This window comes from Pan troglodytes, chromosome 3 (genome assembly GCF_028858775.2).
Source record: "Pan troglodytes isolate AG18354 chromosome 3, NHGRI_mPanTro3-v2.0_pri, whole genome shotgun sequence".
NCBI lineage: Eukaryota > Metazoa > Chordata > Mammalia > Primates > Hominidae > Pan > Pan troglodytes.
In genome coordinates this window covers 18,178,265-18,197,471 of record NC_072401.2, presented here as the reverse complement: position 1 = coordinate 18,197,471, position 19,207 = coordinate 18,178,265, and the positions used below count along the sequence as shown (strand labels likewise).

The 19,207-nt window shown below is 44.3% G+C and overlaps 1 protein-coding gene across 2 annotated transcripts in view; it reads left to right on the top strand.

Moving 5' to 3' along the window:
* FAM184B (family with sequence similarity 184 member B) overlaps nucleotides 1-19,207 on the top strand; it is a 153,381-nt gene that overhangs the window by 69,119 nt on the left and 65,055 nt on the right. For both annotated transcript variants that reach the window (XM_016951395.4, XM_024356047.3), the window contains exons 2-5: nucleotides 3,596-4,348; nucleotides 5,442-5,577; nucleotides 7,331-7,470; nucleotides 8,016-8,222. In XM_016951395.4, coding sequence (XP_016806884.3) covers nucleotides 3,596-4,348; nucleotides 5,442-5,577; nucleotides 7,331-7,470; nucleotides 8,016-8,222 — 1,236 coding nt within the window. The remainder of the gene's footprint in view (nucleotides 1-3,595; nucleotides 4,349-5,441; nucleotides 5,578-7,330; nucleotides 7,471-8,015; nucleotides 8,223-19,207) is intronic.

Sequence of the window (19,207 nt, the reverse complement as noted above, 5' to 3'; positions counted from 1 at the left end):
ACATTCTTTAAGATGGAGTTCTGACTCCTTTATTCACTCATTCGCATAATAATTTTTAGAGTGTCCACTTGAGCCAGGCACTGGGGATGGAGAGTAATGAACAAGGAAGACCAAGCTTCTCTCTCCTGGAGTTTACATTCTGGCGAGGAAGACAGACAAAAAACTGATGGCTATATCAGACAGAGACAATGAAAAGTAAGATCTTAGGCTGTGTCGTGGTTATATGTTCACTCTTTCTTCAACATCTGCAGCCTCCAGGTAAACCGTTATTAAATCTATTACACATGTCACCTCTAGTGGTGCCATCTGGCCGTCGATGATGATTTTGTAATGAACGCACACATGCACAGACACACAGGCACACAGTGATACCCAAAACTTCCTCTCATACACTATTCCCGATTGGCCTATTTTCTATTTCATAATTATCTAAGCCTCTAGGTTTTGACTTTTTTTTAAAGCCATACAAAGCTTTTTTTTTGTTTTCTAAACTCTATGCTAGGGAAGGCTGAGTGTGAAAGCTCTTCCCTGGTTGATAGGGGGCTCCCCACTTGCTCAGCCTCCCCCAGGATCCCTGATGTTGCCCTGACCTCTATCAGAGAACTCAAGACTACAAGGAGTGCAGTTTGAAAACCATGGGTGAATCAGTAATAGGAACTTGGCAATGAAGTTAGAGTCTAGTTCAATAGACAGCCTCATGGATAAGGAAAAACCAGCAACCCACAAAGGCTAAAAGTCCGTGTGAAAGGGTGTGATGGGGAGTCTTCAGGAAAACTTTTCTGATTGTAAATGCCCCAGGCAGCCAGTGTCGTGTTTGGCATCTGACTCCACGGCGTCTACACCAGCCCAGCTTCTCTTGCATTGTTCTCAGTGAGGACGTCTCATGTGGGGTTCCCTCTGCCCTGGATTTCTCAGTCTTTGACCCCCTTATCTCCAGTGATCTTTTCCTCTACTTGGCCTCAGTCACATGCTCCCTTTGCCACTTGGCCTTGTCATCACCAAAAAACTACTTCTGCTCCATCTTTCCAGCTTGCTGGCCCTTGAAAATACCTTGTCTTCTCTTTCTGTCACACCCACCAAATAAAACTCCAACTCCAGATAACCCATCCATCCTTCCTGTTCTTCTCTGAACTCATTCTGATGAACCTGACTGAGGAAAATCTCATAGCAAAGCAGAGAGAACTGTAACTCAACACAGCCTCTGATGCCACACACTGTAAAGTAGACCACTGGCTTCCCCCTTCCTAAAAATGAGTTCACAACTTCTCACACCTCACACCTTTATGCTTTCTTCCTGTCCTCCAACTCAGCTCACTGTTAGTGACCTTGTCTCATTCCACTGAGAATGTAGAAGCCACCTTCTCATGTCTACAAGGTGAGAGCTCCCTCATTCTCCTGTCCCAAGTGCCACACACCTGTCTCCACCTCTTCCTTCCATCCTATCCCCATGAGGACGTGTTCTCACGGCTCTTGAAACCAATCTCTGTGGTACCCTTCTCAGGGATTTTGGCCCTTTATTGTCTATTGTTATTCCTGGGGCTTCAACTTCTGTTTGTTTTGTTTTTGAAACAGGGTCTCACTCTGTCACCCAGGCTGGAGTGCAGTGGCAGGATCACGGCTCACTGTAGCCTCAATCCCCCTGGCCCAAGTGATCCTCCCACCTCAGCCTCCCAAGTAACTGAGACCACAGGCATGTGCCACCATGCCCAGCTTTTTCATTTTTTGTTTTTGTTTTTGTTTTATTTTTTTTGAGACTGAGTCTTCCTGTATCGGCCAAGCTGGAGTGCAGTGGCGCAATCTCTGCTCGCCACAACCTTCACCTCCCAGGTTCAAGCGATTCTCCTCCCTCGGCCTCCCCAGTAGCTGGAAGTACAGGCGCCCACCCCATGCCCGGCTAATTTTTGTAATTTTAGTAGAGGCAGGGTTTCACCATATTGGCCAGCCTGGTCTCGAACTCCTGACCATGTGATCTGCCCGCCTCAGCCTCCAAAGTGCTGGGATTACAGGTGTGAGCCACCACATCTGGCTTTTTTTTTTTTTTTTTTTTTTTTGGTAGAGACAGAGTCTCCCTACACTGCCCAGGCTGGTCTCAAAATCTTATTCTCAAGTAATCCTCCTACCTCAGCCTCCCAAAGTGCTGGGATTACAGGCATGAGCCACTGTGCCTGGCTTCAACTTCTGGATTCTCCATGGGGGTCATTCCCATCATCCTACAAATATGTTCTGGAATCTCTCATCAAGCAAACAGCAACAAAACTCTCCTGACTTCACCCCCCTCCTCTGTAGCTCAGGCTGCCTCCTCTGAGCGCTGGACATTTATCTCTGTTTATGCCTTGGTGCCATCTCCACTAGTATGTCCGGAGGCACATCAAACTTACTATGTCCAAATTAGACTTCCCGATTTTCTTCTGCTTACCTGTTCTACCTACAGTTTTTCCCATTTCAGGAAACACCGACCTGTGGCTCAGGCCAACATCCTAGGAGTCATTCTTCATTCCCGGGCTTCTCACTGTGCTCCTGTCTTCCTTCATTCAGTTCTTCACACAGCAAAGAAAGCATTTTTTTTTTCTTTTGTGTTAAAAGTGGGAGAACAGACATCTTTGTCTTGTTCCTGATCCTATGAGGGAAGCATTTAGTCTTACATCACTGAGTATGGTGTTAACTGGGGACTTTTCCTAGATGTGCCTTATGAGGCTGAGAAGAGTCCCTTCTGTGCCTTGCTTGTTGAGTGTTTTTTATCATGCAAAGATGTTTAATTTTGTCAAATATTTTTTTCTGTGTCTATTGAGACAATCCTGTAGTTTTTGTCCTTTACTCTGTTGATGTGGGGTATTACATTAGCTGATTTTCAAGTTATACTGTCCTTTTTATATATTGCTCTGTCCAGTTTTTGTTTGTTTGTTTGTTTGTTTTTGTGGTGGAGTTTCACTCTTTTTTGCCCAGGCTGGAGTGCAATGGTGTGATCTCAGCTCGCTGCAACCTCCGCCTCCTGGGTTCAAGTGATTCTCCTGCCTCAGCCTCCCAAGTAGCTGGGATTACAGGGGCGTGCCACCACACTTAGCTAATTTTTGTACTTTCAATAGAGACCAGATCGCCATGTTGGCTAGGCTGGTCTCGAACTCCTGACCTCAGGTGATCCGCCTGCCTCTGCCTCTCAAAGTGCTGGGATTACAGCCGTGAGCCACCGCACCTGGCCTCCGTCCAGTTTTCTAAATGTTTTGTTCCGGGGTTTGCATTCCAAAGTGTTCCTTCTGAACAAATGAGATGACATCACATCTCTGCTTTAAAACTCTTCCGTGGATTCCCACCGTACTACAGAGGTCCCCTTCGGAATTCGGCCAAAGCTGCCCTCTCTGGGGCCTTTGTGCAATGTCACCCCTCTGCTCCCAATCCAAGTCCTTCCCTGTCGCACTTTCCAGCTCTCTCACTGGCTTCTCCTGGGAACAATTTCTAATAAATCCCCTGCACGCAAATCCTCTTCTCAGGTGCCACTTGTGCAGATCAACCGCCATGCAGGAGAATATTGCTCTGTCCCCTCAGCCCTCCCACACCCCAGCCCCCTCACCCTAACTGGGCTCTGTTGATTTTCCTGCAGGTGATTTATGCCCTGAACACCCGCCAGGATGAGGCTGAGGCCAGCATGGAGGCGCTGCGGGAAGCGCACCAGGAGGAGCTCCAGAATGCGGTGGCAGAGACCAAGGCCAGGCTCCTGCAGGAACAGGGCTGCGCAGAAGAGGAAGCCCTTCTACAGCGCATCCAGGCCCTGGAGAGCGCCCTGGAGCTGCAGAAGAGGCTGACGCAGGAGGCGCTGGCTGAGTCGGCCTCGTGCAGGCTGGAGACGAAGGAGAGAGAGCTGAGGGTGGAGGCGGAGCACGCCGAGCGAGTCCTCACGCTCTCCAGGGAAATGCTGGAGCTCAAGGCTGACTACGAGAGGAGGCTCCAGCACCTGACGAGCCACGAGGCTACCCCGCAGGGCCGGCTGCCCCAGGAGAGCCCTGAAACCAAGTCGGAGCCAGGCCAGGGCCCGGAGATGCAGGAGGTCCTGCTAGAGGTGCAGCGGCTGCGAGTGGAGAACCAGCAGCTGAGCAAGGACTACGCCCGCAAGGCCGAGGAGCTGCAGGCCACCTACGAGAGGGAAAACGAGGCCATCCGGCAGGCCATGCAGCAGTCGGTGAGCCAGGCCCTGTGGCAGTGGCAGGAGAAGGAGTCGGACCTCCGCAAGAACTTCCAGGTCCAGGAGTCAGCCCTGCAGGCTCAGGTCCGGAAGCTGGAAGGAGACCTGGAGCACAGAGGCCGCAAGATAAGTGACCTGAAGAAGTACGCCCAGAAGCTGAAGGAGAGGATTCAGGTAAAGCAGCATCTCTTCTTACAACCCCAAAGGGATAAATCAGCAGGGCTGCTTATTGTGAACCTGCTATAGATCAGGCACTGTGCTAAGCACTTGCCTTCTACGGAGGTGAGCCCTATTATCTCCATTGAATTCACCTACATTCATTCCACATATACACACACACACACACACACACTATATGTATGTGTATATATATATATATATATAGTTTTGTTTCTTTATTTTTGAGACGGAGCCTCACTCTGTCACCCAGGCAGGAGTGCAGTGGTACGATCTCAGCTCACTGCAATCTCTACCTCCCAGGTTCAAGCAATTCTTCTGCCTCAGTCTCCCTAGTAGCTGGGAATACAGGTGCCCACCACCATACCCAGCTAATTTTTGTATTTTTAGTACAGACGGGATCTCGCCTGGCCAACATGGCCAGGCTGGTCTCCAACTCCTGACCTCAGGTGATCCGCCTGCTTCAGCCTCCCAAAGTGCTGGGATTACAGACTCGAGCCACTGCGCCCCACCCACAGATATTTATTGAACACTGACTATCTGCCAGGCCCAGGGCTATGGGCAAGGGACACGTGGTGAGTTAGACTTGGTCCCTAACATTGGAGAACTTGGAAACCTACAGTCTACAGATGAGAAGCTAAGACCGAAATTGAGAGGCGTAAGGACTAGCCTACATTGGCACATGGCTAATAAGTGTTTGAACTCAGGTCAGCCTGATTCTAAAGCCCCTGTTAGTTTCATAGCAACCTAAAATCCCCAGGACTTTGTGTTTATAGAGAGCAGGATCATGGATGATTCAGTTATGTGAGCCCCACAAAAGCACAGAGCCCCATCTCTACAAGTAGCAGCAGTTAGTATTTCTAACACTCCCTGAGCATTTTTTTTAACCACTTTATCTCATTTAATCCTCACTAAAGGAAGGCCAGAGGATGAGGAGGGATTTGATGAGCCCTGGGCCACTGAATTCCACTGACTCAGGGCTTCTGCTGTGCATATACCCACCTTTCAGCTCTGATGGCTATTCTGTGTACACAGGATGTCTCTATACAGAGCTATAACCAGAGAAATGGGACCCTTCCTATCTGTTTAGGACCTGGATGTGCAGCTTAAGGAGGCTCGACAGGAGAATTCAGAGTTGAAAGGCACTGCAAAAAAACTTGGAGAGAAGCTGGCTGTTGCCAAAGACAGAATGATGCTGCAGGAGTGTCGTGGGACACAGCAGACAGGTGAGATGCCCTGGAATGATTTCCTCAAAAGACCCAAGGTTAGCTGCCAGGTTGGTCTGGTGCTACTGGCAGCCTTAAGACTGCTAAGGGAGCAGAGAGGAGGGGCAGGGCTGCTTGATCTGACCTGCCTGGTGGGTGAGACCAATCCCTGCAGGGTACAGGTGAGCTGACACCTACAGCTGCCTCACCTGGAGCTGGCTCAGGTTGGACATCTAAAAGGTGTGATGTGAAAGGACCCCTTGCCCCCAGATATTTCCCCACCAGGCTCACCACAGTGTCTGAAATTCTTAGCACTGACTCGCTTCACCCCCCACCACTTACACAATGCTTTATGCTTTTAACATCATTTAACACAATTATGCTATTGAGTCTTTCCAATAATTTTGTGTGATAAGTATTGTCAGTCTGGTTCGGCAGATTGATGGTGGCTCATGCCTGTAATCCCAACACTTTAGGAGGCTGAGGAGGGAGGGCTACTTCAGCCCAGGACTTTGAGACCAGCCTGGGCAACATAGTGAGACTCCATCTCTATGAAAAAATAAAAATTAAAAAATTAAATACAAGCCAGGCATGGTGGCTCATGCTTATAATCCCAGCACTTTGGGAGGCCAAGGCAGGTGGATAAACTGAGATCAGGAGTTCGAGACCAACCTGGCAAACATGGTATAAACCTGTCTCTGCTAAAAATACAAAAAAATTAGCCAAGCACAGTGAGGGGTGCCTGTAATCCCAGCTACTTGGGAGGCTGAGGCAGGGGACTCACTTGAGCCCTGGAGGCAGAGGTTGCAGTGAGCCAAGACTGGGCCATTGCACTCCAGCCTGGGCAATAGCAACAAAACTCCCTCTCAAAAAAAAAATTAAATACAAAGTATTGTCTTGAAATTTGGGGCTCAAGTGATCCCCCCACCTCGGCCTCCCAAAGTGCTGGGATTATAGGCATTAGCCACCATGCCCAGCCCAAAAAGTATTGCCAATCTTTCATGTTACAGGTGAAGAAATGAGACCAAGAAAAGATAAGTGGCTGGCTCAAGGTCAGCCAACTGGTTGGTGACAGAGCTCTTGCTTGTATCCAAAAATGCATGATTCTAAGTGCCTTCCCCTAGGCCCCTCAACAGAAAGCTCTTGACACTGGGAGATATAACAAAGGCACAAAACCTGGGAGCTGCCTTCAGGGAGCTCATGGGCCTGTACCTTACAGCCCACAGCATGCTTTGGTATCTAGACACGGCCCAGGCAGCAGATGAATAACGTGCATGGGAAAGACGCCACCATGGAGCAGAAAGGTGCAGAGAAGGGGAGGTACTGGTTCTGCAGGAACCAGAAAGGTGTTGTGGGTTTCGAGCAGAGGTCTCAAAAGTGGGACATGAGTACTTCAGAGAATATGGGAGGAAAACTTAGTCATTCTGCTTATATTAAATATTGGTTTTTGTTTCATCCTTTAAATTCCTATTAAAAGAACATATTTGAAACATGCTCAATTTTTTTAACCTATAGAAACTGCAGTCAAAAAGATTTGGAGGTTATTTAGGAAGGTAGAGCAGGGCAGTTATTTAAGCTCACGAGGCTTCTTGAGAAGAGATGAGAATTGCTACCTTGACCGTGCTTCGGGGTCAGCAGACCACAGGGCAGGAATTACACAGGGGATGTTGGACAAAGTGGTTGTAAAGCGGAATGGGGGCCTGACAGCAGAAAGCCTTGAATAAGAGGCCATGGCCAAGAGCATTCCAAATAATGCTGAAATGTATGCTTGCAGATGCCATGAAGACTGAGCTAGTTTCAGAGAACGAAGTCCTGGGGGGAGAGAATGACTTGGAAGCCGGCAATCTTCATCCTCAGCAGGATCAAAGTTGTCTCAAGGAGTGCCCTTGCATGAAAGGAGGCACAGATATGCAGGTAGTGTCTGACCCAGCCCTGGGGATGGAGAAGGCACAGAGAGCTTTGCTATCTATTATAAGCATCAGGTAGAGGCCAGTCCCCAAGCATAGTGGATCCACTTGGAATCAGCAGACCCTGTAGTTCCTGGAGTAGAATTCCAGCCAACTTACTGCCTACTCCATGCTACTGGAAACCAGGAGACTGAGAATGTAGCAGAATCCTCCCAACGCTGTATCATCGGCTTCTGGGAAACTGGAAACTGGCTTAGGATCTCATTGCATGTTCCCAGTCAAAACAAGCAAAGCATTAGTTAAAATCTACCATAGTATGGGCTGAAGTATCTGATCTCATGATAATAGATACACCATTGCAAAAAGCCCTTTTCCAGTGGTGGAGACTTTTACTAACATCAAATATATGGTCTTGTAAAATTGATTGCACCTTGTGCTACATGCTGTAAAAACAGTGTATAAACGTTGTAAAAGTTGTATGAAAGGGAAATGGTGATTCCTTGCTCCTCACCCCTCCCCAGTGGTTTTACAAGGTCCTTTTTCTTTTTATAGACCAAGAAAGAGGCAAGTGCTGAGACAGAATATATGAAGCAACAATATGAAGAAGACCTTCGTAAAATCAAACATCAGACAGAAGAGGAGAAGAAACGTCTCAAAGACCAGCTAGTGAAGCGACTAGAAGACTTGGTAAAGAAGCACACCGTGGAAATCAAATCCGTTCGCTCGTCCATGGAGGCTGAAAGAAAGAAACTGCAGAAGGTGAGACCTACTTCCATAGAGACTGTTCTGGTTCTTTTTTCTTTCTCCCACCTCCTTTCTTTCCTTTTTTGTTCCTTCTTTTCTTCCTCAAACATTTACTGAGCTCCTGCTCTGTACAAATGTAAGCTTATTCTCTGAATACACACAGATGAAACATACAGTTATGATAGATAGCACAGCTCTCTATGCCTTCTCCAAAGGGAGTTCAGGGTCTTTTGGAGGAGATGGGGGACACCCCTATAGGCCTGGAGTCATTGACATGGGGTGGAATTGTGTCACGAGTGGTGAACTTAGGGAAATTCAACTCTACTTACTCTGCAAAAATACACAGAGAAATACCATCAACCAAAAAATCATGCCTGGAGGAGTTCCTGGATCCAATTCCCCACTCTATCACCACACTTCAAGTGATTTAACCTGGGCCCCCACAGAGGGAAATTCCACCTGCCTCAGGATCCTAATTTGTAAAATGGAGGATGATAATAATAGCACCTTGTAGAGTAGCTGCAGGGATTTAATGAGGAACCACGTGAAGACACAAGGCGTATCCTAGTGCCTAGGACACGTGGGCAGCAGGTCGATACAGGTGATTAATCAGCAGCATGCCAAAGTGAGGGAAATTTCTGTCTCTGTGTGCTGTTCCACTCTCCCTCCAAACAGGATGGCTTTCTGCTGGCAAGGCATGCGAAGCCTCGTCTCTTGTGTTTGCTGGAATAAGTAAGTAACATATGTGAAGATTTCAGAAAAGAAGGAAGTATGAAGCAATATCATTGTGAACGTAGGTGGAATGCTTTGTTTAATTACAAGGAGGCCTCTTTATAGCCCAAGATTCTGCAGTACCAGCTTTGAGTGTCCACTGAAAGATAATCCTGTATCACTGGGGCATGCACTGTTGTGTGGGGGTTACGAGTAGTAAATACTCAAGATTATGTGTTAAATGAACTGGTGAAAGATCAAGACTAGTCTTGGATCTAAGTCTTAACCCTGATACAAGCTGTGTGACTGTAGACAGGTCATATAACCTCTCGGCAGCCTGATTTCTTTTTTTGCTTTTTGCTTTTTTTTTTTTTTTTTGAAACGGAGTCTTGGTCTGTCACCAGGCTGGAGTGCAGTGACGCAATCTCGGCTCACTGCAACCTCCACCTGCCTGGTTCAAGCAATTCTCCTGCCTCAGCCTCCCAAGTAGCTGGGACCACAGGCATGTGCCACCACACCCAGCTAATTTTTGTATTTTTAATAGAGACGGGGTTTCACCATGTTGGCCAGGTTGGTCTAGATCTCTTGACCTCGTGATCCACCCTCCTTGGCCTCCCAAAGTGCTGGGATTACAGGCGTGAGCCACCATGCCTGGCCTAAAGCCTGATTTCTAAAATAGGGCTAAATACTTCAAGGGCTTATTATGTAAATTAAATATGGTATTATAGTATATATAAACCCTTAGTGCAAACATGTAATGAAAGTTCAAGATATGGTAGGTATTGTTAATTTCTTTTTTTGGTTTTTTTTTGAGACAGGGTCTCTCTCTCTTGCCCAGGCTGGAGTGCATTGGTGTGATCATGGCTCACTGCAGCCTCAACCTCCTGGGCTCAAGGGATCCTTCCACCTCAGTCTCCTGAGTAACTGGGGCTGCAGGTGCATGCTACCATGCCTGGCTAATTTTTAAATTTTTCTGTAGAGATGGGGATCTCACCATGTTGCCCAGCTGGTCTCGAACTCCTGGACTCAAGGGATCCTCCCACCTTAGCCTCCCAAAATGCTGGGATTATAGGCATGTGCCACCATGCCCAGCTCTCATTGTTAATTTCCATGTGCATTGGGTAACATAATGTGTGATAATATTATTTCATGACCACTATACTTTATAAAGTACCTCATACTTTAGAACACATTTAATCTTTCCAACAATATTACAAAATGTTCATATCCCCATTTAGAGTTGAGGAAGCTGACGCTCAAAGATGTTATATATCAACACACACAGCTAAGCGGTGGAGCTGCAATTCAAATCTGATATCCTGACTCCAGAGCCCGTGGCTTCCCCACCTTCACACTGGGTAGGCAGCTGTATTGAAAGCATTTTTTCTCCACATGAGCTGCAACTGGTTGCACAAATCTAATCCTCAGACAAACAGATGGACACTCTTTCCATCCCCGGCCACAAGCAGCAGGAGGGACCGCAGCATGCTCTCGCAGAACTACAGGTTGCCCTGGTAACCTGTCAGCCACACCTGACCCTGAATGTGTAAATCTCACTTCAGCCTTAATAGGGGGCATGAGTCCACCTGGGATATGAATCATGTCACAATAAATTGCTCTTACTTGTTTTTTTGGTTTTACATTTTGTTCGTTTCCAAGAACTGAGAATTTAAATTAGGCCATGCAGATTGGGAAAGGTGAAACCTTAAAGAGGCCTCCAATCTAGGGTTTATGGACTAAAAATAGATATCATTTTCCCCTGTAGAGTTAGGAGTGCACTATTTCTTTGAGCCCTTGTCTGCAGGTATATTGTGTATCCTGAGTGCTACCCTACCCTAAAGAAAACACTATAGGAGGTGGGCTGGAGCTGACCTGTAGGCCTTGATGCCTTCCTTGACCCCAGATTAGATGATACTGTCACCGAATCTTGATGGACAGCACAGTACACATCCTATAATTAGCATTTGCATACACTGACTCCTAGGGAAGGGGTGCAGATGATGTATTCAGCACCTCCTGAGCTGTGCTAATCACTTCTGCAATTATCATTTGTATCACTTAGGATTCTTGGTGACAAGAATCACAAACCAAACTGGGAGTTTAGACAGAAAAGGAATTTAACAAGCGTAATGGAAGACCAAGGAACTGGGCTTGGCAACTACCCAGCCAGGAATAATGTCCCAAATCTATTGCAAAACAAATTAGAACACCTATGCTGCCACCTCTGAACCTGGACCTGCAGCTTACACAGCCAACACCACCCACACTGGGCCCTGGGCATTGCCTGGAGAACTGACTGAGCTATCTAATACGGAAGCCACTAGACATGTGTGGTTACTTAAATTTGAATTAATTACAATCAAATAAAATTTAAATTTCAGTTCCTCAGTGGCACTAGCCACATTTCAAGTGCTCCCTAGTCATATGTGGCCAGTGGCTACCCTACTGGCCAGCACAGGTCTGAGCACAGTGTCTGAGAAATCACACAGAAATGTGATTTCTGCACATTAGCTACGTCACACTGTGGAACATTCCATCATCACAGAAAGTTCGGTTGGTCAGTACAGCTCTAGAACAGCTGGCCCTGCTGCCCCTGGATACTGCAGGTGCCAAGTTCTGTGTGCCTCCCACTGTCCACATCATGGCCTGTGATTTGCAATCCAGGATAGGTGCGCCCGACTGGGGAGCTTCAGTCATGTGCCCATGCTCAAGCTGCAGGCAGTCTGGTGTTTTCCAGGTCTATAATAAGAAGAGGGCTCTGATCCATCAGATGGAGGGTTCTGAAACATCCAAATGGAAGGGAGGCTAGATCTTTGGCAGCCAAAATGAATGACAACTCTCCACTCAGCATTCAGATCCTGACCTCAGCTCTGTTGTTGTTTTTCCACTTCATAGACAAGGAACTTGGGAAATTAAGTAACTTGAGTAGAACACAACTAAAGTTGGATATGAATCAGGCTTGTCTGACTCCATAGCCAGTAATTCTTGCTCTCTACCAGTCTATGTGTATAAAAGAATATACATTGCCCTGGGCCGTAGATCATAACATTCGGGTCCTCGCTCTGCCATTATCCATCTACTGTTTATTTACCATTGACTGAATGCATATTTACGTTTCGAGCAATGCAGGAATACAGGAATCGGCCATGTCTTCAGGGAACAAACAGTCTGGTAGGGAGGACAAGATCTAGTCAAACAACCAGAGTCAAGTCAGTGTGTAATAAGCACTGTGCCTGGGGAGAGCAGTCTCACTGTCAAATCTTAAATATGTCACCTCGAACCATTATGGCCTCTGTTTTCTAATTTTAAATAACAAATATTAATGATATTTTCTCAAATCTTTATTTGCTACTACCACCAAAATCTCAGATTTTTTTTTTCATATTTCTATCAATTCCCAAAATACCCCTGGTTATTTAGAAGTATATTGTTCAATGTCCAACTATTTGGGACATTTCTAGATATCATTTTATTATTGATTTCTAATTTGGTTCCCCTGTGGTTAGATAATAGATTCAGTCATTTCATTCCTTTGAAATTTTTTAAGCTTGTTTTTGGCCCAGACGTGGTCTGTCTAGATGAATGGTTCATGTGTACTTGAAAAGAATCTGAATCTGCTGCTGTTGGGTGGAGTGTTCTATAAAAGCTAATTAGGTCAAGTTTGTTGATAGTATTGTTCAAGTCTATTATGTCCTTACTGATTTTTCTCTGCTTGTTCTGTTGATCACTGAGAGAGGAAGATTGAAATCTCAGATTAAAATTGTAGTTTTGTCTATTTCTCTTTTTGGTTCTCAGTTTTTGTTTCATGTAAATTGAAACCTTTTTATTTGTGCATATACATTTAGGATTCTTGTGTCTTCTTGATGAATTGACTCTTATTATTTATGAAATATTATTTGTCCTGAAGTCTGCTTTGTCTGATAATATATGTATATTCCAGCATGTTTACGGTTAGTGTATCTTGGTCTATTTTAATCTGTCCTTTTACTTTAACCTGTGTCTTTCTATTAAAAGTGCTTTTGTGGTATACTTGGATCCTTTTTATACAGATTGACAATCTCTGCCTTTTAGGGGACATTCAGACCATTCACATTTAATGTAATTATCATTAAGTGTACCACTTGTTTTTCCTACTTGTCACATCTGTTCCCCACCCCCTTTTCCCGTTTAATTTGGATACATTGAATATTTTGGGGGTATTCCATTTTCTAGCTCCACCTTTGACTTATTAGGTATGCTCTCTTTTGGCAAAGTGGAGAGCTAGTGGTTACTCTAGGATTTGGAATATGCACCTTTAAATTTATTGGTCTGTCTTGAAATACATTACTTCACACATACAAACCTCATGATAATACATTTTCATTTCACCCTTTGTGTTCTTTGTACAATAGTTGTTATATATTGTATTTTATTTTACACATGCTGTAAATCCCACAGTACATTGCTTTTATATTTGCTTAAACGGACAACCATATTTTAGAGAAAAAAAAGTTAATGAGAAAAAAGGGTCATTTTCCCATTTGTTTGACATTTCTGTAGTCTTCATTCCTTTGGTGGCTTCAAGTGCCTGTATAGTATTATTTTTCTTTAGCCTAAAGAACTTCCTGTAACATTTCTTGTAGCGTGTGTCAACTCCTACTCACAACATATTTTCTTTCTCTATTTTGCCTTCATTTTTGTTGGATATTTTTACTGGATATAGAATTCTAGGTTGACAGTTATTTTTTCTTTCAACACTTTAAAGATGTCATTCTCAGTATCTTTTGGCTTGCATTTTCTTCTAATGAAAAGTTAACAGCCACATTTATCTTCTTTTCCTTGTGCATAGTATATTTCTTCTTATCGGCTGCTTTCAAGATTTTCTCTTTATCACTAGTTTTCAACAATTTGATTATGATATGCCATGATGTGATTTTCTTTGTGTTTTTGTTATAGGCTCATTGAATCTATGAGTTTACAGTTTTCATGAAATTTGGAAATTTTATGGCCATTATTTCTTCCATTTCTTTTCCTGCTCTTACTTCTCTTCTAATATTGTCCCACAAGTCATTGAGGTTCTCTTCGTTTTCAGATTCCTTGTCTCTCTGTTTCAGTTTGGATAATTTCTCTTGCTGTATCTTCAAGTTTACTCATCTTTCTTTCTGTACCATCTAATCTTTTTAAAAACCCATTCAGTACATTTTTCACTTTAGATATTATAATTTTTAGCCTTAGAAATTCCATTCTGTTCTTCTTTACAGTTTCCTTCTCCCTCCTCATTATTTTCATGTTTTCCTTTAAATTATTGAATATATTTATAATTGTTCCTTTAACATTGTCATCTCTGTCACTTTTGGGTCTTTTTTATTGACTGGTGGTTCTGCTCTTTATGAGACACATTTTTCTGCTTCTTTGCCTATTTAGTAATTTTTTATTGAATGCTGGACATTGAGAATGTTAAGTTGTTGAACATCTAGTTTTTATTGTCCTCTTTGCTGAATTTTGTTTTGACAGGCAGTTAAATTACTTGTGAACCAGCTTCATTGTGTGAGACATTTTTATTATGATAAATTATACATAATATAACATTTTCAATTTTCCAGATTTATTTTTAAGCTTGGTTAGGATGAGTCTAGAGTAGAATTTTCTCTAGAGTAGAATTTTCTCTAGCTCTAGTTAAGCCCTACTACTGAGTTGGGACACTTCATGGGGTCTCCCATGTATTGATTAGTATCAGTGTTGGTATTATTGCTAATGACTGGTTCTGAGTGATTATTTAAGGCCTTGTACTGGTTGACTCTTTCAGCTGCATCATGAACTTTAAATATATACCAAATAATTAACTTTTCTTTTTGAAAAAAGTTAACAAGTTTTCTCTTAATACGCCAACTGAAATCTCTACATGGTAATTTTCTGTGATTGCTCAGTTGTTGTTCCCTTACAGTGGCACTTTTACATCTCTTTTCCTTAATTACCTGTAATTGTAGACAATCTGGACAAAGAAACAGAAAATGAGTGTGAGTCCTGTATCTACGTCTTATCAGCAGTGGGATTTCCTCTGTGTAAAATGGGTGCCATAAAACCTGTTTTCCTGGGTATCTGAAAGTTCAGTGAGAATAGAGTTTATGAAAATGCTCCGTGAATTCTATAAATTAATGGCCCATGAAACAGTCTTCCAGGTTTGGGATGAAGCAGTTTAAATATCTGAGAGCATTAGTCTCCTTTTTTCTCAATATCCTTGTCTTCGTTATTGTTTTTTTGTTTTTGTTTTTGTTTTTTCTCTTTACCTGAGTTAAGGGAATTTTCCTGTTGAAATCTTCAAGGTCACTTTGGGCTGAGCTGGACTGGGCATGCTTCTTTCAAATCTGTGTTCTCCAGTGACCCAGAACTGTTTGTTTTCTGAAAGCAAACCACATTATTTTGCACCCAACATGAAGCTTAGTAATGCAAAAAATTACTGCTGAAATTGATTATTTCCATCTGAGGGGGAATTTTTTTTCACATTAGGTTCATTTGTCAAGGTTACAGCTGAAGCTATGATTAATCACTTGTAGACTGCGAAGTTAAGCTACGTAAAATTAGAAATAGCCATTCCTTTATGCTAAAAATTATTATCACAGGTGATTGTCACTGTGCTGTTACAGTGAACACATCTTGGCAATGTTAGTGAGTGTCTTCTTTATTAAAGCATGTTAAACAAAACTTCTGTTCAATAAAAGCTTCTATGGATGAGAAGCTAATTAATGAAGTAAAGATAATGAATTTTTGTTGAAGGGATGGCCTTGCTGCTGCTGATTGCTTAAGTTACCTGAACTTGTTTGAAACCAAAGGAGAATTTACATACTGTGTTTAGAAAATGAGCTCTCAGAAACAACAAGCCCTGCAAAAGGGGATCATAGATTTACTGAACAGAGACTATACACATGCTAAATATCCAGGTTTTTTTTTTCTTCTCTTTTAAGTGACTGACCCCAGGAAACATGCTAAGGGCCTCCCCAGAGTCACTGGCCTAGGCTGGGCTTGGCTCCACAGGAAGTATAAAGGTATCATGCAGGTGATCAGCAGCAGTATCTTTTCAGATGTTCAACTTGGAAACTCAGGAGTCAAACATGATCCCTTTCTCACCCCTCACATTCAGTCATCCATCAAATATATTAATTCTGCTTCTTCAATGACTGTGGAATTCCTCCACTTCCCTCTCTCCTCACTGGTACCATGCTGATCCAGTCAACCTCCATTTCATGATGGACTGTGCGATGATTTCCCTGCCTCCAGTCTCCCCACTTCATGTAATCTAATCTTCATTGCAGTGGAACCTTCTGGAAATTCAACCTTGGTTTCAAACTCTCCAATCACTCCCTATCATCGTTATAATGTATTAAATAGTTCCAATTCCTTAACATGGTTCTTAAGACCCTACAGAGGCACACTCCTGATTGCTCTCTTCTACCTCATCCCACACCTCTCCCCTGTCCAACTCTGCCCTCCAGCCTTTTACTATTTATTTATTTATTTATTCATTCATTCATTCATTCATTCATTTAGAGACAAGGTCTTGCTTTGACATGCAGGCTGGAATACAGTGATGCGATCATGGCTCACTGCAGCCTCGAACTCCTGGGCTAAAGTGATCCTCCTGCCTCGGCCCCCTGAGTAGCTAAGACTACAGGTACATGCCAACAAGCCCAGCTAATTTTTTAAAAATTTCGTAGAGATAGCGTCTCGCTGTGTTGCCAAGGCTAGTCTCAAACTCCTGGCTTCAAACAATTCTCCTGCCTCATTCTCCCAAAGTGTTGGGATTATAGGCGTGAGCACACTCGATGGTTCGAGCCTTTTAGTTCATCTTTCATTCCATGTTCTTTACCTTGATGAAGAGCACTTTCTCCCTGCTCCCACATTTACCTGCCTGGTCCCGTCCGGTTCTTAATGATCCTTCCAGTCTAGCTTAAACATGGGTTTTCCTACAAGTCTTCTCTGCTCAGCCTAGTGATGCTGTTGTCTGATACATGACAACCTCTGTACTCACACAGTCAAGCATTTTTCTGTACTAGGGACTAAATTTTCCTTAAGAAGGCGGGGAAGAAGCACAGTCAACCAATCAGGCTTTCCTGAGTTCAAATCTTAACCCTGGGCAAGGCGTTTAACCTCTTTAAGTTTCATTTCTTTATCTTTACAATAAGGCTTAGTGGTAGTACCTAAGTCATACTGCTTTCACAAAGACCAGAGAGATGATCTGTGTAAAGTGCCAGCAAATGGCATGTACTCAGCAAATGTCAGCTACTGTTATCATGTCCATTAGATCTACAGGTCTATAATCAACTGACAGCCTAGGAGAGCTGCTCTACAAATACCTGCTGGATATTGTAACCTCTAATTCACAGGAAATTTTGGAGTGTCCGAGGGCTTGGTTCTTTAATGTCTTATATTTTCCTTCATGTTCTCTCCCTAGCTTTTCTCATTCAAATGCATGCCTCTATACATTCTGTATGTTGATGGTTCTCAAATGCATACTCCAACCCAGAACCCTCCCCTGAATTCCAGACCCTCTATCTATCTAATTAGACATCTAACAGATGTATCAAGCTTGACACATGCAGACAAGCTCCTCAGATGGTCCCTGAATCCACTCCTGCCTTCCCCACCTCAGTTCATGGCGGCACCATTCTCTCCTGGTGTCATCCTGACCTCTCCTTTCAGTGAGTCCTGTCACTCAACATTCCACATATATCCCAAGTTCTACCCCTCCTCCCAGCTGCACTGCCGCCACAGGCCCAGCCACCATCACTCTTACCTCAGTTACCACCACAGCCTCCTCCCAGGCCTGCCTGCCACTGCTCTCACCCAACGCCTCCACCCACATCAGTCTGTACTCAAGAAGGAAGCCGTAGTGAAGCTGGGCATGGTGGCTCATGCATGTAATCCTAGCACTTTGAGAGGTGAAAGTGGGAGGATCGCTGGAGTTTAGGAGTTCGAGACCAGCCTGGGCTACATAGCAAGACCCCATCTCTAAAAAAAATTTTTTTTTAATTAGCTGGGCATGGTGGCATGCACCTGTAGTCTCAGCTACTTCAGAGGCTGAGGTAGGAGGATTGCTTGAGCCCGGGTGGTCAAGGCTGCAGTGAGCTGTGATTGGGCTATTGTACTCCATCCAGTCTGGGTGACAGAGCGAGACCCTGTCTCAGAAAACAACAACAACAACAACAAAAAACCCAGAAAAACAGTAGCCAGCTTATCCAAATATAATTGCAACCACGTCACTCCTCACTGGTTAGTCTTACCTTGATGCTTGAGGCCTCAGATGGTGCTCCTCAAACCTCATCTAGTCTAGCCATGGCAGCTCCTCTCTGTCCTTAGAACATTCCAGGGCCTTTGCAGGTCCTGGAAACCTCACACCCAGATATCTCCTTGGTGAACTCCCTCACTTATTACAGGATTTTACTCTAAAGTCACTTTCTGGAGCACTTCTCTGGCCAAGTTGTCTAACATTTCAGCCCTTCCCCAACACTGCAGAGCCCCCTCCCAGCTTTATTATTTCTCCATCCAACCTAGTGTTTGCCGTCTTGTTAGCTCGTGGACTTTGATTGCTGCCTGTCTTTTTCACTCAAATGTCAGCTCCTGGTGTGTAGGAATTCTCCCTTTTATCTCCCCAGCTCTGAGGACAGTGCCTGGCACATAGTAGATCTCAAGAAATATTTGTTGAATGAATGAGTGACACATTGTCTACCTGAAGTTCAGCTAAGAGGAACAGACTATCTCATTCACTCCTCTAGATACTTGCACAATTTCCACAGAAATTAAGCTAGAACAGAAAGCCTAGGTCTCTATGACAATTTTTTTTTTTTTTTTTGAGATGGAGTCTTGCTCTGTCACCCAGGCTGGAGTGCAGTGGCACCATCTTGGTTCACTACAAGCTCCCCCTCCTGGGTTCACACCATTCTCCTGCCTCAGCCTCCCGAGTAGCTGGGACTACAGGCACCCACCACCACACCTGGCTAGTTTTTTGTATTTTTAGTGGAGACGGGGTTTCACTGTGTTAGCCAGGATGGTCTCGATCTGCTGACCTCGTGATCCACCCACCTCGGCCTCCCAAAGTGCTGGGATTACAGGCATCAGCCACCGCGCCTGGCCCCTCTATGAGAATTATATTAGTGCTTGTCATCTACCAATCCTTTACTATGTACCTGGAGTGGCAGGGAGCAAGTGAGTAGCACAGTGAGTCACTGAGAGGTTAGGAAATGTAGGAAATGTGCTCAAGATGACACAGCTGGAACGTAACTGCACCGCTCATGTGGTCCCCAGAATGTTCCTTC